This window comes from Morchella importuna (genome assembly GCF_003444635.1).
Source record: "Morchella importuna strain M04M26 chromosome Unknown Morimp01GS057, whole genome shotgun sequence".
Classification (NCBI taxonomy): domain Eukaryota; kingdom Fungi; phylum Ascomycota; class Pezizomycetes; order Pezizales; family Morchellaceae; genus Morchella; species Morchella importuna.
This window is the reverse complement of record NW_025763454.1, coordinates 111,789-136,449: the sequence shown is the minus strand read 5'-3', so window position 1 is coordinate 136,449 and position 24,661 is coordinate 111,789. Positions and strand designations below refer to the sequence as shown.

The 24,661-nt window shown below is 48.1% G+C and overlaps 6 protein-coding genes across 6 annotated transcripts; 2 read left to right on the top strand and 4 right to left on the bottom strand.

Moving 5' to 3' along the window:
* Window positions 1–1,604: 1,604 nt before the first annotated feature.
* Window positions 1,605–2,766, top strand: LAJ45_11140 (uncharacterized protein; the record flags this gene model as incomplete). Its single annotated transcript, XM_046120651.1, has 6 exons — window positions 1,605–1,617; window positions 1,671–1,908; window positions 1,981–2,395; window positions 2,515–2,516; window positions 2,568–2,686; window positions 2,756–2,766. 6 exons carry the CDS (start codon window positions 1,605–1,607, stop codon window positions 2,764–2,766), a joined length of 798 nt encoding a protein of 265 aa, XP_045966174.1.
* A 1,276-nt stretch (window positions 2,767–4,042) lies between these two features.
* Window positions 4,043–5,712, top strand: LAJ45_11139 (uncharacterized protein; the record flags this gene model as incomplete). The annotated part of the gene is made up of 6 exons (XM_046120650.1): window positions 4,043–4,075; window positions 4,126–4,762; window positions 4,885–5,020; window positions 5,088–5,529; window positions 5,589–5,641; window positions 5,709–5,712. The coding sequence occupies 6 exons, from the start codon at window positions 4,043–4,045 to the stop codon at window positions 5,710–5,712; spliced, it is 1,305 nt and encodes a 434-aa protein (XP_045966173.1).
* Window positions 5,713–8,048: 2,336 nt separating this feature from the next.
* Window positions 8,049–8,582, bottom strand: LAJ45_11138 (uncharacterized protein; the record flags this gene model as incomplete). The annotated part of the gene is made up of 1 exon (XM_046120649.1): window positions 8,049–8,582. One exon carries the CDS (start codon window positions 8,580–8,582, stop codon window positions 8,049–8,051), a length of 534 nt encoding a protein of 177 aa, XP_045966172.1.
* A 2,202-nt stretch (window positions 8,583–10,784) lies between these two features.
* On the bottom strand, window positions 10,785–15,499 carry LAJ45_11137 (uncharacterized protein; the record flags this gene model as incomplete). The annotated part of the gene is made up of 6 exons (XM_046120648.1): window positions 10,785–12,306; window positions 12,361–13,011; window positions 13,058–13,516; window positions 13,577–13,929; window positions 14,004–15,067; window positions 15,133–15,499. 6 exons carry the CDS (start codon window positions 15,497–15,499, stop codon window positions 10,785–10,787), a joined length of 4,416 nt encoding a protein of 1,471 aa, XP_045966171.1.
* Window positions 15,500–17,941: 2,442 nt separating this feature from the next.
* Window positions 17,942–18,263, bottom strand: LAJ45_11136 (uncharacterized protein; the record flags this gene model as incomplete). Its single annotated transcript, XM_046120647.1, has 2 exons — window positions 17,942–18,082; window positions 18,159–18,263. The coding sequence occupies 2 exons, from the start codon at window positions 18,261–18,263 to the stop codon at window positions 17,942–17,944; spliced, it is 246 nt and encodes an 81-aa protein (XP_045966170.1).
* Window positions 18,264–18,439: 176 nt separating this feature from the next.
* Window positions 18,440–19,888, bottom strand: LAJ45_11135 (uncharacterized protein; the record flags this gene model as incomplete). The annotated part of the gene is made up of 3 exons (XM_046120646.1): window positions 18,440–18,539; window positions 18,610–19,567; window positions 19,705–19,888. The coding sequence occupies 3 exons, from the start codon at window positions 19,886–19,888 to the stop codon at window positions 18,440–18,442; spliced, it is 1,242 nt and encodes a 413-aa protein (XP_045966169.1).
* Window positions 19,889–24,661: the final 4,773 nt, after the last annotated feature.

Genomic DNA, 24,661 nt, shown 5'->3' with positions numbered 1-24,661 from the left:
CCGCCACTCCATACAAATAATCCTTGCCCCGAGCAACTGCATTTTCTGGTTCGTTTCGTGGTAAACAAGTACAGCTATCGGTAGAATTATTGCGGAGGTGTGGCGTTGAAAAATTGCTATCAATTGGTTGCCCAATCCCGTCGTATCCTCACCCTCCTCCAGACGGTTTGGGCATCTACATAGACTATCCGGGCTTGCACTACTGTTGCGTGCCCTGTTCAGCAAGGCCAACCTAATTATCTACGCCACATAGTTACCGCTGCTTACAGAGTTCATTGCATTCGGGATACCAGACCATAATTACACCAGCACAATCAATTGGCCACTTCGGCTTCCACTTTACCATTAGATTAGATGGCGGACACGAGGTCGCGCTGGATTGAGCGGGTGGCCCAAAGTAATATGAGTAATATGGGAAATTCATTGAGCTGTAGGTACACTGTGCACGGTTGAAATCTTATGATTTGCTGAACGGGCTCCACGTTCGGGCCGTGAAAATAGGTCGGAACGTACTCGCTGCACGGTACGCGCTTGTGGACCCCGTTCAAACCCAGCCATGTAGGTATGTACAGTACGATGCCAGTCGTGAACGTCAGGCGCGGCGTCGCAACGCCCCCCGAACCATCACGGATACCAGCACAGCAACCACAATTGATCATTTGGAGAGCTGAATTTTTGTATAGTTGTGAAATAGTAGATAAATAACAATAATTTGACATTTAATATCTTGTGTACCAACCCGCCGTGAAAAGGTTGTTGCGCCTGACGCTCACGACTGGCATCGTACTGTACATATAGTACTCCACCCATCAAAGGTGAGCGATAGAAGGAGTACTGGCTCGGTCGGCCACAATCGATGCAAGGTGATTGGGTTGTATTCCGAATGTAGAGTAGATATTCTACTTGGCAGATATCGGTATTCTCCATGTCCTATCAATTGAACCAGATGCAGTCTACGACTTAATTTTTTTGAAAACCCGTCGACAATAGAGACTTTCAGTTGATCCTCGTTTTCCATTTTCAAAGTGAAAAGGAAACTCCTGCAGCTAAGAGTCTGTCCTGAGCGCGTTGAACTATTGATAAAAAGGGCATCTTCAAGATGCAGACTGAGAAATACTTGAGGACTGAATATTTAGCATTGGGTATTTATCAGAAAGTGACATGTCAGCTGCAGAAGCAGACACAACTTTAGCTGCATGAGCATTCCTTTGAAAATTCGGGTCAACTGAAAGAGAAGAGATTCCGGTTGACATTGTCTTCCTGGGCGTACGGAGCTCCATTCGGCAAGGCCAGCTGGTAGTTACTCTAGTGCACGGGACGTTCCATGGCGCAGCGGGGGTTGCTTCTTCTTATCGATAAGCCGATAAGTGATAGCTAAAACACCCCAGCACATGGCGGAAGCTCTCCCACTCCCCCCATTGAGTCTCACATCTCGTATCTGCGAAGAGAGAATGAGAGCTGAAAGCTGAAGCTTGACCTGAGATGAGTGGATAGAAAAGTACGTAACCTGCGTATAAATACCGTGACCATGTCCCCCACCCCTACAGTCGATCAGAGAGCTCCCCGCGCCGCAATTCCCATTCTTCCCCTCTCTAAACTCCACAATGGGCAAGAAACGTATATCTCTTCCATACTCCCCTTCCTAGATCTTACTAACCAGCATATCCAAGGCGTTCTCTGCACCTACGGCATCGACATTGATGCCGTCGCCGGCTGGCTCGGCTCCTACGGCGGTGAGGACTCCACCAGCGATATCTCGCGCGGTCTCTGGGCCGGCACCATCGGTGTTCGCCGCCTCCTCAAGCTCTTCGAAAAATATAACATCAAAACCACCTGGTTCATTCCCGGTCACTCTCTCGAGACGTTTCCAGAGGAATGCGCCATGATCCGGGATGCCGGGCACGAGATGTTCCTCTCCCCATTTCCAAACTCATCTATGGTGTGCAATTGAGCTAACATGAAGCGCTAAAAAAAAAAAAGCGGCCTACACGGCTACTCGCATGAGAACCCTGTGGACATGAGCTGGGAGCAGCAGCGCGACGTCCTCGACAAGTCGTTCCGCCTCATCACCGAGTTCTGCGGTAAGCCGCCGCGCGGCAACGTCGTCCCGTGGTGGGAGTGCTCAGCGGAGGGCACGGAGCTGCTTCTCAAATACGGGATCGAGTACGACCACTCGATGTCGCACCACGACTGTCAGGCCTATTACCTGCGCAAGGGCGACTCGTGGACCAAGATCGACTACACCAAGAGCGCTGACGAGTGGATGAAGCCGCTCGTTAGGGGCGAAGAGACCGGGCTTGTCGAGATCCCAGGGAGCTGGTACATTGACGACCTGCCGCCTATGATGTTCATCAAGGGGAGTGGCTATGGCGGCGGATGGACCAACCCCAGAGACGTCGAAGACATCTGGAGGGACCACTTCGACTACTTCTATCGCGAGTATGACGAGTTTATCTTCCCGATGACAATACACCCGATGTGTCCGGGCGGCCGCATGTACTTTTGATGCACGAGAGGTATTGTTCCTTTTTCTGGTCTGACTTGATTGATGTCTAACGTGGGGAAAGGTTGATCGAGCACATCAATAAGCACGAGGGCGTGGAATGGGTCACCATGGAACAGATCTGCGACGACTTTAAGAGCAAGAACCCATATCCCGCGGGTGCGCTGCTGCCTAGTCCCGCTGGTGAGATGATGTCCAAGTCAAAGGAAGACCTTAAACCTCCGCCCCCGTAGGTACTGACAAAGCTGGAAGTGAAACCTTAATTGGGATTTCACATAGCTACATAGATAGTTAAAATAAAATCATTTCGAAATCATGTATTTTCTAGTCCCTCAGGCGGAAAGCTCTACACAGAGTTCAATTTTTTCAGCGCGTGTTTATAAGTTGGGCAAATGAGAGGTCCTACCAATAATTTCTGCTTGAAATACATAGCGTTAGGGTTGAACTAAAGATTAGTTGACCGGTTTAAGCCAAGCACCTTTCCTAAAACAAATGATGTGGTATTGCGGCACAAATAAACTATATTTATCCCTTATGTTAACATATAATAGCGTTTGTGAACACAACTGGGTTGCATACCCGCAAAATCCTGCATAAGGCTCCAGATTTTGGTGTATGCAGCAGACCCAGCTGTGTTCACAAACGCTATGAAATTACGAGTACTTAAAGGGAACTTTTATCCCGAACGGCGCAATTGAAGTGCTCCTAAGACCTGACGTTTTTAAAACTGGACCGTGCTTTGCTCGGTACTCAACGAGTCTCATACCATCAACAGGGATTCGAGTACTCGCGGCAGGCATGAAAAACCTGAACATAAAAAACGCGCTAGCAGGGGTCAAAGTGGTTGTTACCAGAAAAACGATGTTCAGGTTCTTCATGCCTACCGCGAGTACTCGAGAGCAATAGTAGACGCCTTCTGCATGCTAGAATACCTAATAAATACCCGCATAGATTGACTGACAGCTCCAAAGACCTACATGTGCAGCTCCTCGCCTCGTTCTCGACTCGATCGTCTGCATCCCCCCCCTCCGTCCCTAAGCGACGACGGATTGACTGCCACGTTTAGTAATCCGTTGATAGCCATCTCGACTGCCTAAGGAGGTGTGTGATACGTTATGATGTAAAGTATTGGTATTCACGCAGAGCGAGAAGAAGAGCACTTCGGTGGGGATGGTACTTGCTTCGTAAAGTACACGATGCAAGCTGTCGCATGATGGGCGATACTCTATCTCCCTGCGATTCCATTCGCGACGTGCTACTCTATCGAGATGCAAGATCAATGGCCACTTGGGGAAAGTCCATCAACTGCTGTTCTTGCCTCCCTTGGGTACAGGAAAAGGGTCATCTCTGCGTATTTAAAGTTTTAGGCTTTGGAGGTTTAATACTTGCCTTCCCGCCTTATTCTGCCTGTTACCAAGTATTTTCAATTCTGCAAAAATACCATTGCCACACCCTGTTTCCAGCTCCAGCTCCAGCTCCAGAGCGCCGTTGAAAAGTACCCCATCATTAGCAGTGTAACCGTACCACAAGGAAAAGACAATGTCACACAGCAAATCCCCCATCTCTCTCAACGTATGTTTATCGCTCTCCGCCCCTCCACACACCCATTAACCGCCTTTTAGATCATCATAGTCGGCGCGGGACTCGGTGGCCTCTCTGCCGCCATCACGCTCTGCCTCGCCGGCCACCATGTAACAGTCCTTGAGCGCGCAACGACCATCGGCGAGATTGGCGCCGGAATCCAAATCCTCCCCAATGCCTCGCGCCTCCTTATTTCCTGGGGCCTCGCGCCCTCCCTCATGCAACATGCTACCCTGCCAAAACAGGTGAACATGATCAGCTGGAAAGGGGAGCACATAGCATCAATGGACTTCCACGAGGCTGCGAAGCGGTACGGTTCGCCCTTTTGGGATTTCCATAGGGCCGGGCTGCATAAGTGTCTTTTGGAACGCGCGGTGGAGCTGGGCGCGAGGGTGGTGTGTCAGGCACGGGTTATGGATGTTGAGATTGGGGGGGATAAAAGCACGGTGGTGCTAGAGGACGGAAGCAAGATATATGCTGATCTGGTGGTGGGGGCCGATGGTGTTGCCAGTAGGATGAGAGAGGTATTGATGGGTGGGGTTGATCCCCCGATGAGGACGGGAGATCTGGCATATAGAGTACTATTGAGTACGGAGGAGATGAAGAAAGATCCGGAATTGAAGGGGTTTGTAGAAGATCCGCAGGTTAATTATTGGTTGGGCCCGGATTGTCATGCTGGTAAGTTCGTTAGTTAGAGTTCCAGTATGTATTCTAGTGGTTGGGGGCGGGGTAAATGATCAAAAAACTGGTTTTTCTGATATACTAGTGGGATGGGAGACACGCTGATGATCGCGAGACAGTTAATTATGTACTCAAGGGCGGTAAGCAATTTAACATGGTACTCCTAGTACCTGACGACATTCCCGACGGTGGTGCCACAACGGTTGAGGGCAATGTCGAAGAAATGCGGGCTCTATATAAAGACTGGGACCCCCGGTAAATAACGCCAATTTCTCTATATCATTGGTTAACCACATTCTCAAAGATATACTAACCCACCCAGAATCCCCAAACTTCTGTCACTCTGCACACAAGTGCATAAATGGAAGTTGCTGATTCGGCACCCCCCAGAGCACTGGTATCACCCCAGCGGGACCTTCGTCCTTCTCGGTGATTCCGCGCATGCAACACTCCCATACTTAGCCTCAGGCGCTGGCATGGCGCTCGAAGATGCGGCAGTGCTTGGAGAGTGTCTAGGCCGCATCAGATCCCGTGAGGATGTATTGACGGCGCTGGCCGTGTATGAAGTGTGTAGGAAGGAGCGCACAGCCAGAGTGGTCGAGAGGGGAAACGTTCAGCAGGAATTATATCATCTGCATGATGGCGAGGAACAGCGGGAGAGGGATCGAAAGATGAGGATGTTCCCGACGGAGGCCGGTGAGGCGCTGGCGTGGAGAGATCCAGAGATGGGCCCGTGGTTGCTGGGATGGCAGTGTGAGAGAGAGGTGGGTTTTCTATGTGCGGGCGGGGTGAGATGAGGTTTGCTGACAGGCGGGTGGTTTAGGTGGATAGGTGCTGGCCAAAGGCGGAAATGCCGCATGAGAGTGCTGCGGTGAGGTCTGTATTGTGACGATTTTTGCGCCCCTAATGCTTGTGTTAATGATTATTGACGGTTATTGGCAAGTTAATGGAAGGATGTATTTGAAGGGACCCCCAACATGTGTTTAACTTTGTTATGTAGTAACGATAGTGTATTCTAGCTTGTTTATAACCTTTGCTCTCCTCTCTATTTGATTCTTGTACAGGAATCACTAAATTTCATCGTAAAGACACCTCTGTCCCAGTACTAGTTTCCCATAACTGTCAGTCTCTAGTCAGAAAGTTCTTTCTACCTGTCCTCAAATCCGAACCTCTGAAATCTAAGCCTTGGCTCCTCAGATGCTTCATGACAGGCATTTAAGCCCAGATCATCGGAGGCTTTACGCTCACCAAAAGATATGTTTGCTTCGGACATGGCAAAAGAAGTGACCCAGGACCAGCAGTGACTTGATCCCATAATATGATGGGTAAAGAAGGCTCCGTTTATCTGTTTCTAGTCTTTCATCAGTTTCCGTATCACGTAAAAGGGACCGCGAAGGTTTGTTTGAGCTTGTCTTTCTTCCTGTACTTGTAGAAGCGAGGATTGCGGGGGGTGTAGATGCGAATGTAGCTGCAGAGTGGGAAAGAGGAGCTCTGCAGCTCTGTCCTTCCAGATGTCGGCATAATGAAGAATGATACGGGCTGCGCTGGCTGTCAGCCTGCTGTTTTCCACCACCAACCCACAACTTGTACCACAGTCACACGAAACGACCTTAAGAAGGCTAGCCAAAACCAAACAATAGTTCGCCTAGGCCAGGAGAATCCAGGTATAGCCATATACTTGACTTATTTATCAGCCTTGACTTTTCGTGAATAAAACCAGTGTACCGCCCACTTGTAAAGTTCATGAACAGATTTATCCAAGTTGACAAATAAATGGCGCAGGCTGACATATAGGCCGATCCAATATACGGGTGAAATGCGTGTCGGCACCCCGTTTGCCGTGCTCTTGTAGAACAACTCTCGGGATCCCGTGTGACAGTGAGTTGCTGGCTGACGACAAATCCAGATTCCAGGGGTCCCCCTGGTGGGAAGTGCCAAGGAAGAATGTCTCAATCACGTATACTAATTGTCAAATAATGTATATAACCAAAGTAAGCAAATTGAATCCGTACTCCTTCATCCCGAGGCTCATCTTAGGTCTAGACACCCGCTCATGCAGTACTTCGCATCAAATGCGCTCACATCCGTCCATTTAACCTCACCATTTACCCCAAACACTCATCTATAGCTATGCATTTCCTGTGGCCAACTGATCGATGGACTAGTATTACGAAGTTTCGCTGTACTATCTGCCCATCCTGTATGTATATACGTATTTCACACATATATTCTGCAGGTGAGACGTCTTAAAGCACCCGGTGAAGGGTAATGCACTGCTATTAGTTAAAGCAAATCCACCAAATAGTAATATTCTCTGGATGGCCGCATGGAACCCACTCAAGTACCATATTTGCACTTGGGGGCCCGTGCATATATATAATGGCTACTTGTATTTGAAAGGGATATTTCCGACAAAGCGGCAGGTTAATACTACGACAAAAACGAACGCAGGGCTAGTAGACAGGTAAGCGTCAATCGATACTCAGACCTGCAAGTATATGTATTGTAACATCCATGTAGTTGGCTGCTCGTTACCTTACACGTGTGGTGTATGAGCCCTTGCTAGATGGCGTTTAGTATATCAGATGGACAAGCTGACTAGACGGAACAGGCCGACATTATAAGGAATAACCCCGATTGGTATTGATTTTAGGAGGAATAAGACCAACATTTTCAACTAGGCTAAACTATATCGTCTCTGACCGTAAGATGTGGCTTAGGCCGTCGGAGTCACTACATATCACCCGGAGATTACAAGATATGTGCTTTAGCACGTAGGCCCCGACAAACTGGAGTCATGCACTATTGATTACTCCGGGCAAGCATATAAGAATAGCGGTATTAACAAGCCTGAATTTTGGAAGATTGGTAGAAGTATGAAGAGTAGGTAAATCTTAAGTAAGGTTTGCAATTGTGGCTCAAGGACGGCATAAATGTCGTGAACCCTAAACCTGTGACAATGGCCATAGGCGGCTTAACGAATTGTATGGAGAAATTCCAAATTTTAGGCAGATAGAATCCGAGAATTCGAATTCATGTGCCCATCACGGACTATCACTCGATATCTTCGCCGGTTGTTGGTCAAATCACACGCACCAGTTGTGTGCAGTCCAAAGGCCTCGTTGGTTATTTTTTGTTCACTAAATACATGCATCCAAGCATAAATTGCAGAACCGCGAAAAACGAACACCACATATAAAAGAGCTTTTATTGAAATAACTAGCGGATAAACACACAATATTCACCCTTCTAAGCCCCCAATCTGAACCAGAAGCCCATAAAATCACCGCCCAAATGTCCACTCGAGTGTGGTATTGCTAAACAAGCGCACATCTGACAAATACTGCCCCTCATTGCCTCTTATAATCCTCCCCTCCGCCCTTAATCCGCCCGGTGACCGGCACTCCGACCTCTCAACGATTTTATTCAGCCAATTCGCCCAGAACATACACGTAGGCTCCGACTCGGGGTGTTTCTTGTAACCATTTATCTCCTTCAAACGGCGCTCCTCGATAGGCTCAAAACGCGATATGCAGGCGGTGCCGTGGCAGAGGATGATGGTGGTGCGGTCGAGCGCTCTGCAGTGCTCAGCAGGCATGGTGCTGAGCTCAGTGATGGCGGCTTGGGCGTCGGAGATGAAGGGACTGGCATCAGTTGGGATGCAGTTAATCATCCAGTCGGATGTGTCTTTGTGTTTGTTGGCAAAGAAGGCGATGTGACCGAGTACAACAATGAGAGCGACGGTGGTTAAGAAGAGCATAAACCAGAGCCACCGTACGGTGTTTGTTATCCCCGCCCACCGACCTCTGAGTGACATTTTTCTTGTGAAAACCATAAATTAGCTAGTTTTGTTGTTTGGGGAGTGCACGTGGGACTGTGAAATGTTGATTGGTGTAATATGGTGGAGATATATTTTGGAGTAAGTAGTAACAGATGAGAAAGTCGGGCTTATGATGTCTTTGTTCACAGGTTACCGGGTCTTTACTACGTAAATAAAAAGCGTGAAAGGGAGTACGTAGGGGTAGAGACGTATAGAAGTACTGAAGCCCGAGATAGGTCTTTATTCAATAATCATGGACCATGATTGAACATAGTATGACAAGCAACTCAAGATGATTGCGTCGCCGATGACGTGACCCATAAACATACATAATCTCGAGACTCGAATATAATACTATGCGTTGGGATTTCCCAGTAAGCCGCATTACTCGTTAGCGACATCACCTGAAAGACGTATATAGCTCCGGCCATGGTCACCTGTCAGCTGGATCCATTACCACCTTCTCCTTGTCGACCATAAACATAAGGGAAGCGGAAGATCGAAAGGTAATATGAGAGGGTGATGAATAATCTGGTGAATTTAAATCACAACAAAACTGAATATCTGATGAGATACTATGTAGGCCGCGTCCCCTACGCCGTAAGAATTCCTCTTCCAGAATGGATATTAATACCGCCGCCACATGCCTTTTACCTATAATTGATGAATGTAGATAGGATGTGTGGGATATGAATCGAGTGTATTCCAGATGATGTGAGTATCTATGTACCTGATCATGAGTTAGCCTAAGAATGGTAGGTATAATGCGGCTAGGTGACGAGTGATCACCTATGATTCAAACTAATATAGGAGTAGAAACTGACAAAGAGAACGGTGAGTTGATATTGGAAATGAGGAATACAAAAAAGCAAGTCTTTATCGTTTTGAAAGTCTCTCTATAAAGTCTAGAACTAACTTACGTGTTAGCAACAAGAAGAGTACAGGAGCGGGAACTAGACTGATTATGTATACATACAAGTACATGTAGTACCACAGGACACTCTAATTTAAGTCTTCTTGACGCCAAGAAGTGCCCTTTTCGTCGCCCGGGTAGACCAAGGGCCCGTTCGGACAACCTTAGATTATTTCTTCGGGTTATTGGACAGACTGGATTATCAGGTAGCGGAAGTGATAATCATAATACTCATAATAAGTGGATAATCTACATGTCCGGATAACGTTAGCTCTCAGGATATCTATGTTGTATGGGAATAATTACCTCCGAAGGTGATTGTTTTCTTGGCGGATTATTGGGATAATCAGGAGTTCCGAATGTTGGATTATTCAATTGCACGAACAGCATAGATTATTGTGATAATCCAAAAGTCGATAATCCGTCAGATTATCGCCAATAATCTAGATTATTGGGTTGTCCGAACGGGCCCCAAATCTGAAATTACCGAGTTGAAGAGACGTGTTTATCCCAGGTGCTAGCCCCAACCATACACTGCCCTCTGTCCTCATCCGCTCTCATCATCGAAACCCCACTGATTCTCTTTCTATATAACATATCTTCAAAACCTACAATCACTCGATCGTATGATCATTACGTCCACTAGGAACTCAACCAATACCTCACTCTTCAAGCTTGATTTTAATCGGATGCCAAGTTTCTAGTGCGTAATTACACCCTCACCCATACAGGCTACAAAACTGGCACTAGGATCGAAAAGTGCGGCCAATGGTGATTTAATCGGCCATATATCAGTGGATTAAGGAGCTGGACCTCTTCTGCTATCTGACACTTAATCGTCTACACGTGTAATGATTTGAGGCACAACCACAACCTTGCTCTGATGGACTATGGTTTCTTCCTGTAGGCGTACATCATCGGCCTGTACTTCATGCACCAAATTAGTTCTTCGACATTGAGGTAAAGACTCCAAGGGATCCCAACTTGGGCTACATTTTTCTGAATTCGAGTGATAGATCATGACTATAGTATAATGAGCTCAACTAGATGCTCAGATCTAGCCAGACTTTTCCTCACAGATTTGTGCTACAGGAGAGACAGGGATGGAATTAGGATATCAGAAATCAAGATCACACTATAGGTGGGATCCTAACATGTGCAACTTGTGTTGGTATTGGACTAACAAAAGAAAAAAATACTGCTTAATGTTACGAATACAGGTATTATATGTGTAAAGGAAAAGAAGACAAAAAACGGAGTTCAATAAACCCTGCACGAAACCATTCTTAGGCCTGGGCCTCTGCAAACGCCCCTTTTTCCCCTTCCCCCTTCTTTACTCTCGCCCACTCCACAATCCGATCTCCTATAGCTACTCTCAGCTCTTCCGCGGTCGCTGGTGATCCTAACGTCAAAATTCCCTTTTCCACTGCCAGTTCTTCTCTTGCCGCCTTCACCGCCTCTCTCAAAGCAAATAATACCGCGGCTCCTAGAAACAATGGCGGCTCGCCAATCCCTTTTGACGACTGTACTGACCTCAATGCAGCCCACTGCATGCCTTTCAATATACTCACATTAAATACTTGGGGAATATCAGCAAATCCGGGGATTTTATAAGTTCCCGGACCACGGGTGAGCAGTTGACCGCTGCGGGAACACCACAGGGACTCTTCAAGAGTAAAGAGCCCCTGACCCTGCACGAATGCCCCCTCGATCTGCCCGTAGTCGATCGCAGGATTAATAGAACGACCGACATCCATCTTGACGTCCGCACGGCGTACGGTGTGGTCTCCTGTCAGGACATCAAGCTCCACCTCGGATATTGCGGCGCCCTGTGTGAAGTAGAAGTACATCGGGCGGGGGTCTACATAGTTTCCCCAGGTGAAGCCAACACTTGGCATTTTATAGAAACCGTTAGCGGAGAGGTTTGTGCGGTCGAGGTATGCGGCGTGGGCTAGCTGCTTCATTGGAGCATCTTGGCCATACTTTTCTCTGTATGGTGCGAGACGCTTGTTGAGCTGCCTACAGGCATCTTGGACAGCCATACCGTTGAGATCACTACCGGAGGAAGCAGCAGTTGGAGAGGTGTTTGCCACTGTGTTGGAGGCTGTCTCACTGGTGAATATCGAGTCCATTGGAACATTGAGCTCTTGCGCAGCGATCTGGCACATCTTTGTGTAAAGTCCTTGTCCCATCTCAGTGCCACCATGAGCGAGCAGGACAGAGCCGTCGTGGTAGATGTGAACGAGAGCTCCAGCTTGATTGAGATGAACAGCCGTGGCAAAAGATAGGCCGAATTTGGTAGGTATCAAGCAAATTCCCCTTTTCTTCCACTTATGAGTCTTATTAAACTCTTCTACCTCCTTGACACGGCGGTCATAGTCAGCCTCTTTCCGCAGCTGCTCAAGGAGAAGCGGCACATGCCAGTCCTCGATTTTCTGTAAGAACGGCGTGAGTTGTCCTTCTTTGTACAAGTTCTTTTGGCGGAAATCGTCGACTGAAATTCCCATAGCGTCTGCTACTTCGGACATCATACACTCGGCAATGAACTGCCCTTGAGGGGCACCAAATCCACGGAATGCAGTGTTACTGTGGGTATTAGTCTTGCAGACATGGCCCCGAACATGAACATTCGGGATCCAGTAGCTATTATCAATGTGGGTGAGAGCACGGTCCATCACGGCCCCACTCAAATCCCTAGAATATCCAGCATTGTTATAGACATCCGCATCGAGCACTTGAAGCATGCCGTCTTTCGAGACTCCAACCTTCCAGTGAGCTTGGAAAGGGTTTCTCTGGCCAGTCATCATCCTGAAGGGTCAGTAAAAAAAAGCCTAATAGTGGAGTAATTCCGGGATGACTCACATGTCCTCGTCACGATTCAACATACATCTCATAGGCCTCCCTGATTTCTTCGCAGCAACAGCCAAGATACAAGCCAACTGAACGGACCTACTCTCCTTGCCACCAAAAGCGCCACCCATCCTCTTCACCTTCGCTACGATTCTAGAACTCGGGACCCCTGTCACTTGGGAAACAAACTCCTGTGTCTCCATGATGTTTTGTGTACTGGACCAAACTTCCATCTCACCATCCTCAGGTCGTGGAATCACGAGTGCCACGTTCGTTTCAAGGTAGAAATGCTCCTGTCCGCCCATTCTCGTCACACCCTCATAGACAAAATCGCAATCCTTGAAAGCTTCCGTAGCTGGATTACCACGCTTTAGCTGGTGATCGTGGGGATAGAATGAGTTTGCCTCAATCGCCTCGGAGATGGTGAGAATCATGGGTAAATTTTCATACTCAATGCAGACCGCCTTTGCAGCGGCCTGTGCAATCGCAGCCGTCTCTGCATATATCATGCCGATAGGTTGTCCATGACTCTCTACAACATCCCTGGCAAAGAAACGCTCATCCTTCACCACAGAACCCCAGTGAGAGCAGTCCTCAGGAATATCATGATGATCGACATATCCAAGAACACCAGGGAGTTCCAAAGCAGGGGTGAAATCGACTCTATCTGATATTAGCACTTGCATGTCATTAGGAAGGGTTTAATCACTTTATGAGTTTCGCGTGAGCTCGTGAAGATAAAACTAATCCGCCATAGCACTCCCCGTCGTACTTTGGGATATCATCGATATACTCTGCTTCTCCTGTCGCCTGTTTCAACCCCGAGAGATGCGGTATTTGCTTGCCGACAACGCGTTGCTCATATGGATTTTCATTGTCCCGTGACCCCATCGACACCTCTCTATGAATCTCGCTAATGATCTCTTGGTCAATCCGCTCGGTTTCACTTCCAAGGTCTAGCTCGGCAGCGACCTCATGCCAGAACCTGAAAAAGAACGAGAAGGCGAGTGTCTTCCTGTAAGTCGGCATTCCTCCCGGAACGGTGAACGATAGATCGAAGTCCTTCTCCATAGCGTTCATTGCTAACTCCAAAACATTTTTGTCAAACCATCTCTTACCCCTCAGCACATCTTCTGTATTTCGTGCCGTCACAGTCCTTGGTGCCATACTGTATCACCATCACCAGTCAGCACTCGATCGAATGAAAGGGTTAGGGTTGGTCTCGCACCCGCCATAAGCTAGCGAGACATCCTTGACTAGTCCATCCTTATCAAGACTAGCCCTCATGCCTGCAGTAACAATTGCAATATCATCATCTTTTCTTTTGGCCTGCTTGTAGGCTTTAACAACCACGCGGCTATTAACCGGACTTAGTGGAATAGCCAACTGCGTGATAACCGCGTCTGCTGGCAGGGCAGTCTCGCGGTAGCCAATGAAGAAGTCTGTCAGCGGGATCTCGAACGATCCCCTAGAGAAAGACTGGGCGGTAAGGATGGTCCCCGAGGCAACCAGTACCGGGTTGAGGTCTGATATGGGGGACGCGGTAGCGATGTTTCCTGCTGGGGTTGCAGTATTGCGAATCTAGATACTAATCATGAGCATGCCACACCTAGCTAGAGTACATAATGCAGACATGGGGAAAATGACCGACTGACCTGTCGTCCAGCAAAATACCTCAGTTGCTTCCTAACCGCCTCCAACACCATGCCTCTCTTACCAAGCTTTCGGTACCATTCCAAACACCCATGCTCCATAACGGTCAAAGGGGTGTTACCGCCAATGATTACTGTGCCTGACCCCTTGTCGACGGTGAAGGAATTGAGTTCCTCGATGTCACCAACGTACACCGCAACTGCGTACTGCAGGCGCTTGAAACGAATCTCCACCTGCACCTCTGAGGATCCGGCCACCACCTTCGCAGAGGGAAAAGCATCCTTGATCTCAAGCAATTGTGCAAGGGTCGTTGGCCGAAACCAGATCTTTTTTGAGTTGCCGAAGCAGATAGGTTGTTTAACATACTTTTGTAGTCCAGGGGGACAGATGATCTCTGTATGTGGCTCGTATGTTTTGAAATTAAACTGGGGGAAGGAATATTTTCCCCCTTTTGGCCCCGAGAGTACCTCGGCCTCTGTGGCACATTTTGAGGCCCCCGAAGAGAGCTGACACCCATCTTCGCGTTTCGAAGACTTTAGAGGGGCACCGTACGTCGATCCCGATACTGGTGCCCCATTTGATTCCTCCGTGATTTCCGTAGAAGCCGAATCGACATCACTCGAGGTGTCAGATGATGGCGACCCTGGTTTATCTCTACAGCACCCACCTGGTCGCCCACACGATCCTGTCGCCTGAGAAGCCGTCCAATTCCCACCCAGCCCATTTCCAGGGCGTTCCGCCACCCCTCCCCTGGAGCTTTCTACCACAACTCCACCAAGGTCTTCCTTCACAAAGCTTTTCGCCGCGTCCAATATTGGCTTATACCCTGTGCACCTACACAAATTACCATCTAACGCGCCCTCCAGCTCTATCATTTCCTCACTCAGCCTATACGTCCTAGTCTCTGGATCGTACGCATTACGTAGCAGTGCATACAACGACATGACAATTCCCGGAGTACAGAAGCCACATTGCGACCCGTGCAGCTTCGCAATCCGCTCCTGCAGCGGGTGCGGATTTGCTGCGCTTCCGAGGGCTTCAATCGTGATCACGTGCTTACCCTCGACTATTCAACCAAGTCAGCCAATGGGAGACAGCAACCGACGAGGCAAAGAGGCTAGCGTTACGTACCGCTAATAACCGGCGCAAGACACGCATTGACGCTCAGGTGCTCAATCCTCCCAGTGGTGCTGTTACGCTGCTGGACAACAATTGTGCAAGCACCGCAGCCACCTTCGCCGCAGCCGAGCTTGGTCCCTTTCAGTCCGCGTTGGGAGCGGATAAAGTCAAGAAGCGTGGCTTCGGGGTCGACATTGTTGAGTGAAAGCTTAGTGCCATTGAGCCAGAAGGTCAGTGTGGAGTTTGTGAATGTACGTTGGATCAATGGAGTTAGAGCTGCGGAGGGAGATACGGGGGTGGCGGTGTTTGGGGATGGAACTGAAGCTGCAGTAGATGGGGCAGGAGGCATGGGTAGCAGTAATCCTCCTGCTGAAGACATCGTGAGTTATTGGTATCGTATGATGGTTGTTGTGAAAGACAACCTAGAGAGGGTCGATTGAGCAAAGGGGAAACGAAGGCATGAAGGGAATAAAGAGGGAGTGGGAATTCAAATGATGCCCGGTTTTGAGACTTTACAACACAGCACGGCATTACAGGAGGCGTTGGCTAACATCATAGATCATCTGCACAGTTCAGCTCTCGTAAAGCCACTTCCAGCCTACGAACCTACTATCTACACACCTCAGGCTTCCGGACTACCCCTCTAATTGTGGTAGGTAGAGAAAAATGATTCGATTTATACCAATCATTCTTGATACTCAACGCTACTACCCCTTCCTCTCTTATCGACCCGCTCCGCGCGATGTCTATCATGTTGAGGATCAATCAGCTATGCATTGTCTCGAGACCGAAATGGGGATAGTGCGCTCATCCCTGCTCTGAGGCTTATCGATAGGTAACCGTGCCTCCCCAGCCATCCATGTACCACGTTGAGCCTTGTCTGCTGAACAAAAGAAGCTTTCGTTTCCACAGTTGAACGATATAAAACCAGGTTGCATATATATAGGTCATGTCATAATTTGGTTCATCCAGGGAAAGATCGAAACCTCACAACGGCTAACGGGCTAAGCCATACTTTTTTTGCAGCTCTAGCCGACAACCACTCCGTCATACGATATCACTCGGGATAAATGTTATTCCCTCGCGCCAGCGACATGCATGATCAACTATCAACCACCATAACTACCACAGTAAGCAGAGGTTCCGTTGTTCGATATATTGCTTTTGGGTTTGACACGGATTACTAAACAAATGACATAGAATCACTCCCCAAGCGTTGCAGACACACCCCGTACCATAGTTCACAATTCATGGAACTCCCCTGTTGGAACCAAATCCCACATGAAAGTTGTCACATACTGTTTCTTAACCAGGTTCCCCCGCAATTGAAACCGCACTAGTGAACTGTCGACTATTATAGGCACCATCGCGGCTCATTATGGGTCAACTACATCACTCTATTCAATTTTACACCTCCCATCGTATATCCACAAAATCCCTCATCTCTACTATTCTTCACCACCACCACGTAAATCCACCAACCAGAACATACACACAAATATTTGAGGCATCGGCAATCAGAACAAAACAAAAGGAAACTCCATCATCGTGCATAACGGGCGGTAGCCCAGTCACAGATCGGACGGACTGATCACTCAAAGCGGGATTCCAGCCCGGTCCCCCGCAGCGGCTATATCGGTCCGCGCCCTCACCAACCCCGAAGGCCGAGCGAGAATCGCAATCGGCCGAGAGGGGTCATCATCGGCAATGGTAAAAAAAAATCAAAAAAAAAATCCGTGGTGGAACAGAGAAATACAGGGCTATCTCCGACAGACGGGATCGGTCGGTGAGAAAATTAAAGATGCATGAATAAAATAAAATAAAAACGGCAGTGCAGGCGGCTGCGCAGGCATGATGGTTGGGGAGGGGTGGGGGCTTTTAATGGGAGGGGGTGAGTCCCTTTTGGGGCGTCGTAAGCTGCGGTAATGGTAGCCGCCAAGGTGCAGGATTGTCGTTCTCTCAATGAACCTATTCGCTGACTGACTGACTGACTACGCGGAAGCTACTGGGGAGGATAAGATGGAGTGGTTTTCGGCCTTTCTCTTTTACCTGGTAGGAGAGAAAGCTTATTAGATCCCTTTCTGGGCTAAACCTACATGCGGGAGTGTTTGAGATATTACTTAGGTATGGTTCCGTGTCATGCATGTTCTAGGCGGGTAGGTGGTGAGAAAGAAGAAATCCGAATAAGCCGTTGAGCCCCCGGAATTTTCAGAGAGTAGTTACTGGAGGGACAAAGGCAGAAGGCAGCAGCAGCCCAGCAGCCCAGCAGCTCAAGGCTACATACATGTAGTAATGACCTCCCGCCGCCCAGCCTTTTTTTGGCGGTGCGTCATACCGTCGGTGAATTTCTTTCCACGTTGCAGAGTTTCATGGGAGTCAATGACAACGACGAAGACGCGGCAGATCGAAAAAGTCCGACGTGCAGAAGGAATATTGAGAAGTAGGTAGAGTAAGATGTGTAGGTAGGTTATGTTGTACAAAAGAAAGCAAATAGTGTGTCTGCACACTCCCTGTGTTAGAATACGGTACGCGGTGCCCGTGTACTGCGGCGTACATGAGCAGCCGCTGGAGGATCGATATTTTGGCCCAATGAACGATTGTGTTTTCTTTTTTCCCTTCGCTCAACGGTCCAATCTCTGGTCAAGGTTCTATCAGATGGTCCAAGGGGTGCGACTCGACTGGTTATTACTTCTCTTTTCGAGCTGTTTCAACGGCTACGGTCAATTCTCGGCACATTTCATTCGGCGGACGGCCGAAAGTCACCCACTCCCCGTAAAGAAATGGGAAATAAACGGAAAAAGCAAATGAAGAAACAAACGATCTATAGATTAATCAACATTCCAGTAAATTTTTGCGCCAGATCATACTGGTTAAACCCAGCCTCCGCATCTCTAAACGATTTAAGGAACCAAACTGTATGCTGTACCCATGGCTCATGAGGTGTAGCATGAAAGTAGCCAGACTTTCCTCCTAGGTTAGTTCTTCGAGCCCGTTTTCAAATGGAAAGATCTCCAATGGTATAATTGAGGAGAACTTACATCTACTAATATTCTTATCAGCAGGTAATAAACTATGTGACTCAAGTATTGTATCTCCTTATTAATGTTTAATCCGCCCAACATCATCATACTAATCAATAACATGGTATGGGCCGAATTTGGATTAAAAGAGTACTGATAGAGCGGTGGATGCGTTGGATTTGATGGGTGAAACCGATTAAATGATAGGTCTAGATAATTCTGGAGAGAGGAGAGAGCGAGCAGTGGGTTTTCCCATTGAAAAGGTGATTCTTTGGTGTCAGGACATGTCGTTGCCCGTATTATGAACTCGAGGATTCGTTTCCGTGTGGCCTCGCTGATCTGATGTTTGGATATGGAGGGGTTCCGTGAGATGGTCGGGGTTTCGGGTATAAAATTGGTCTGGGTACAGTAAGGTCCTGAATAACTTGAATAAATTTGGAAAGATTGAGTTGATGGTGGCGTAACATGCCTTTGTTGGAGTAGCTGGGAATTTTCTGCAACCCGTGCACTTCGCCGGTGTTTCAAAAGAGGAGGAATTGCGCCGTCGGTACAAGGGTCGCTCGGGGCCGCCGAGATGGCGATCGTTGGGCCATTTGAGAAACAGAAGTGCGGTTCGAAAACTACATCACCCTGGGGCAACTCCGGTTTGATAAACTGCTGCTGTTGCTGTGGTGGTGGGTGGACTGCTTGGTGAACTTGGGCCGAAAAACTAGTGTATTGTTCATCCGTTGTTGTTAGCAATCCCGGGCCTTCGATGTAGCCCGGCCCCACTCGGAGAGGTGTGCTAATGTGACCCGTCCTCATATCCCGATTCAAGGCCGTGTCAATGTTCTCCTGAGCTTCTCCCGATTGTCCTATGTCTCCTTCATAATACCAATCGCAATTGTAACCACCGCTAAAAGGCATATTCAAGCTCTGTGCTGTATTCGCTTCAAAGATGGGATCATAACTCCCATGATACTGGTTGAGGGTCCCATCAATAACTGCAGGGGTTTCCTCCGGCAGAGTGTGACCTAAATAATAACCCGGTTGTTGCTCGGCCACCGGAGCTAGGATGAAGTTACCACTCTGCAAATTCCGGCCCTGCCCCTCCAGCTGCTCATACGTCTCAAACCCCCGGAAGCCCGTACTATCGACAACCTTCTCCTCGTGGGCAGCACTCATATCCCTCCGTTTTTGGCTCAACGTCGATGGTCCAGCGTGCGCAGGAGATCTCGGATCATTCGAACAACTATCATCACTGCTGTCGGCCCTCCTCTGCAGCTGAGCTTCAAGAGCCTTCCCAACGGCGGCCATACTCGACGCCGGCCGCTTCGTTGTGATATTCCCGTTTTCGTCACGCCAGCACCGTTTCCTCGTGACCAAGATTCCGAGCCCTTCCCCACCTGCCTCCTTGTCCTTCTGCGCATGCCGTTCCATATGTCTTTCTGTTCCACCGGCCAAGGTCATCCTAAGTTAGTCTAGATAGGTTATACTGAATTTCAACAAGTGGAAATACAGTCTATCAAAACAAAACAAAGCAAATCATAAATAATATCAATAGTTCCGAAAAATATAAGCTTACCTAATAGGTCCGGCCGGGCAAAATGTGCGGAGCATCTAGCGCAGGTGTTTGGTGAGTCACGGTGGTTCAGCTCATGCCTTTGGAGATGCTCTGCCCTCGTGAAGGATTTTCCGCAGTCCTGGAAGTCGCAGAAGAACTTCCGTGGGGGTCTTTGCTTGAATATTGACTGCATATTCTCTGCCATTTGGTATACAGAGGTAGCTGTAGGTATGTCGGTATGTAGGTAAGATGGAGGTAGTGTTTACACCCTCTTGACAGGGGGGGTAGGGGGTGTGGGTGGTGGTGGACGAGGTAGAGGAGGAGAATTTGTAGGCTAATGGTAATATGTATGTAATTTCCTACCGTTCTAGAGTAGGGGTGGAAGGGTAGATGGAAGGATGGAAGGATGGGGGTGAATAGATTGGATGGAGATGGGGGGATGGGGGGATGGGGGGATGGGATGAAAAGAGGAGAGAAGAGCCCAAAAAAATAAAAAGTGAGCAAGAGAAAAAGAATGAAAAAAGGAGCTGTCAGAAGTTACTCTAGAGAGAGATAGGGTACATGTAAAACAGACTGACAGGTACGTATCCCCCCGATTCGATTTGCGAATGATTACTCGGAGCTGCCGTTTTGCTGCTCGTGCTTCTTCTTTCCTAGAGGGTACCAAGACACAGCAACTCACTCACTTGGCTGACATGAACCAGAGACTCGGGAATATCTAGGACTAGACAGGTGTACAGATGGACATTGTGAAATAATATTCAATTTTACGGGGATACTGCTGCATAATATACGACAGGCCAGCCAGCAGGAGCAGCAGCCAGTCCGAGAAAATCTCACTCAGAGAGGCGTGCACAATCATCAATCAATAAACCTAGCAGCAGCACCACCCCCTCAAGCCTCAAGCCCCATCGACGGTGGAGGTGATGGTTAATCACATACATGCACCTACATAGATGTACATAATACCTACATGCATGACATTCAGGGTAAACGTTGGGCGGAGGGAATTCAAGGGAACAACGGACGGGGAGGAGGAAAGGAAGGGATAATGAAAGGAACGAGAAGCCTCGCCCCCCCTCCCCCTCCTCTCCCCATGCCATGCCATGCCAATACGTACCTACATTTGCCTACATAGTAGCACAGTACCAGTAATTCAAGGTGGCTGGCTGGATGATACCCAGCTACCTAGCTCAGTATAGTATAGGACTGTAGCTAGAGTAGAGTAGCAACCCACCCGTGCAAATCCTCATTATTTCCCGGCTTCCCCTCCTGCTCCTCCACAGCCTTGTGGGTTGTGGATGCAACCTTTCCTTCTTCCTTCAGAGCTCACTTACTCACATCTCGCAATCTACCTCGGCGGTGGCGGTGGTGGTGGGCCAAGCAAGTTAGTTAGCTGGCGATAAGGAAATACGCCCACCCAGCCAATAGTCAACGCAGAATAACAAGGTCCTAGTACCGGGTGTTGAGGGTAAGTGATCAGAATCTGATAAGTGAATGTTACGGTGAATAGGTGTATTTGTCTTATCAGATTCTGATCACTTTTCGCTACACCCTAGTACTCTACCTACGAGTACCTATCTTGAGGTACTTTTACTCTTACTCTATAACTACGCATCCCCCCGGCCGCAAACCTCTTTGCCTTGGTGGTGCTTGTGTGTGCAAGGGCCGGCAATTGCGAGCTTGCTTGCTTGCTGCTAAGCTAGCTAGATGCTGCCAGAAAAGAAAATTGAACGGTCAAAAGGGCCGTTACAGTTATGTAACCGAAACAGGGCGGGCTTTGATAAATGCGCAAAAAATTGTGGGGCTCGCGTGGCTAGTGTCCAGAAAGTCAACTCCAGCGAGAGAGTAGTACTCTACTGCCTTAGTAGGTAGTAGTCTACTCTACTCAACGGGGATTCTACTATGTACTAGGTACAGGTATGTACTACATACATGGCAGCATACAAATTATAATGCAAGTTCCCTCTCTTCATTTTTCCTCGATCCCTACTACCCCCGAGAGCAAGTAAGTAGAGCCTACAATATCATGTCCTTACAACAAAACAGACCCTGGGAAAGCATTGATGATCTACACGTCTTATAGGTACCCTACCGTACCTCTACATGTAAGTTGGCGGCCTTCCCTTTTACCTAGACAATCTGTGCTCGTCACCCACCACCCATGGCCACCACCACGACCGGCCACCCAATCAACCCCCGTCCCACATGTAAGTGGCTTTTCCCCCCTAACGGTACGACACATAACGTAGACTGTTCCAGAGCATTGGGTCGTCGTCTTATGTATGCACCTCGCGCTCGTTTAACCATGGGTTTTTTTTAGTGACTGGGCATTTGCTCTGTCCCTAGGCTAGCTAGTACGGGCCTTGAACACACGCGCGATACGTACTTGCTATCAAGCGGAAACATTTTTTCCCCAGAGTCGCTTAGCTCAGCTGGCCCGAGAAGAAGCCCGAGCTATATTATCGATATACAATTCTTCCAGGTCTCCGCCCCTTTGGTTGGGGGAAGAAGAGGAAAAGGGGGGGGGGGGGTGCATGTGGAAGTGGGGGTGGGAAAGATTGGGGAAGTGGCTTCCAGTACATGTTTACACTTAATAGGCCTTTATATTGCACGTATCACCCTCAGATATTCTCCGACAGTAAAGGTACCCACTATCGAGAAAAAGCGAAAACTCACGTGCCAAGGAAAAAACACCTCAATTACACATCCCATCTCTCTACCTGGCACTTCTTGCCTTTTCCCCTCATCACGATCACGAATTGTTACTATCTTACGGTTTGCCTAAACCTTGCATTAGAACATCTGCTAAGATTCCACTTAACGATAGGCCATCGGAGCTCGTCTCCCTCCCTAGCAGCTAGCTAGCTAGGAACTCGTGTATGTTATGCAAGTTTCTTTGGATATCCTAAACACGCCCGAGCTAATACCGTCCGAGACGACGGACCAGCTCAGACCATAACTACTTCTCAGAGAGTCAGCTTCCCCCCCTCAAATCTCATCCCTATTACCGGAAACCCCAGGAATTCGTCCTATCCGGGGGAGGATTACTGTTATTTTATCATCCGATTCATCCTCGTCCTACGGTCCCCCTCATGCTGCTCGGTACATATATATAACTGATACCTGGGGTCAATGGGTATTCATATCAACTTTCGGCTTGATTTGATATAGGCCCCACAAGAAATTGAATTTATCAATATTCCAGAGACCTATGCCCATGTTCAGTCCACGTTGAGCTCACCTACAGAACTCTATTCAGAAGGCTAAACTTTATTTCCATAAAACCCACCACTCCGGGTGGATTGAATTACCCAGGGCCGAGATTCGCCTAGCAGAGGAAAACGTGGTAAAGGCTTGAAATGTTCCCAATCCCAGCAAGGATTAGCTGTGACGGACGCCTCGTATCGAATTCGACAAATCGTACGACTCATGATCCACCAGAGTAGGTTAGCATCATCAGTGCGTTGCAGAGACTTTTTACAAAGGAGATTAACCCCAATTAGCAAATTCAAAACAACCGGACGGCCGGAGAAACTATACTTCCGGTAGGTCAGCTTCGGAGTTGATGGCTCCCCCCTCCTCGAGGATACTGGCGCAGCGAGGTTTTCGGCATATAATTTCACCGCACACCACGCCGAGAACACTACTCGACAGGTGAAAGTTGTACCCAGCTAGAACCCGTACCGTTCAAGGGACTTTTATGTAATAGTGCGCTAGAAAAGTGGAAAAAAGCCTTAACCACTGAGATTGGGATGCCCTTCCTCTTCTGTCTCTACAAGACCGGTGGTGTAACAATAAGCTAGCTCCTTATGAGGAAAAGATGCCTGCGAATAAGAAGATGGAATATGTTTCCGGCCGTGCTTCCCCAGGTTTCTTTCCTTTTTTTTCGTCGGAGTCTGTGTACTTAGCTTAGTGCAAATGCTAGTACTTCTTGGCAGCAAAGATTAGCGCTTCCGCCCGGGGGTGTTGCTTGCATGTTTCTGTCCAGATAAGCCTGCTGGAGAATATCATTTTAACTTCTCCTGCCTAATGTAATTCCCCAGGTTTCGGGTCTGGTCTGTTTTCAACAGACGATGTCGATCCCCCATGTTATGCCGGTCAACTATTGCGCTCTATATCTGAACAAGGTTAACATACAGCTATCGGTAGAATTATTGCGGAAATGTGGCGTTGGAAAATCGTCCTGCTCTTGGTGTGATTGTTGGTCTCTGTTTCTGCAATAATTTTACCGATAGCTGTACTAGGGTGTAGCGAAAAGTGATCAGAATCTGATAAGACAAATACATGTATTCACCGCAACATTCACTTATCAGATTCTGATCACTTACCCTCAACACCCGGTACATATATCAATTTTCGGCCAACGTGATTAGACTAGTCACGAAACATCACTCGATATATCCGATTCCAAATACTACTGCTGACGGGCGACTAGGGCGTCTACAGACTACCCGAATAACCCCCGGGCAATGGATATCTCGGGTGCAGATCGGTGTCGTATTGACTGACAGTATGAATCGACAAGGCCCAAGTAAATCTGATAAAGCTAGGGGCGAGCTGATCTGTCAGTACTGAGAATAGGATAAAGTGTAACTTCAGAAGAAAAAGGGCTATACTTGCAATTGCCGATATCACAATTACCACGTCTCATCATTTATTTGATTCTCTTCACTTGAATTATCCCCAGTTTCATCATTAGTCATTAAAATCGCTAATCTTGTCAATTTTTTCATAGTGTACCGCACCCGGTTTGTGGTACTTGAGCGCTCCCTGAACCATTCTTCTTTAGGCTTGACATGACGAAACCTTCAACAAGAGCCCTTTCGCTGGCCTATATAACACGGTTTTATACTGTAAGCCACTAAATATATGCATCAATAGCTCCTACCATACCCTGCGCACAACACATATGAAGCATGGAAAGCCTTACCAGCCAGGATCAACTCCACCAAATTGTTGATTGTCTCCTCCTTGT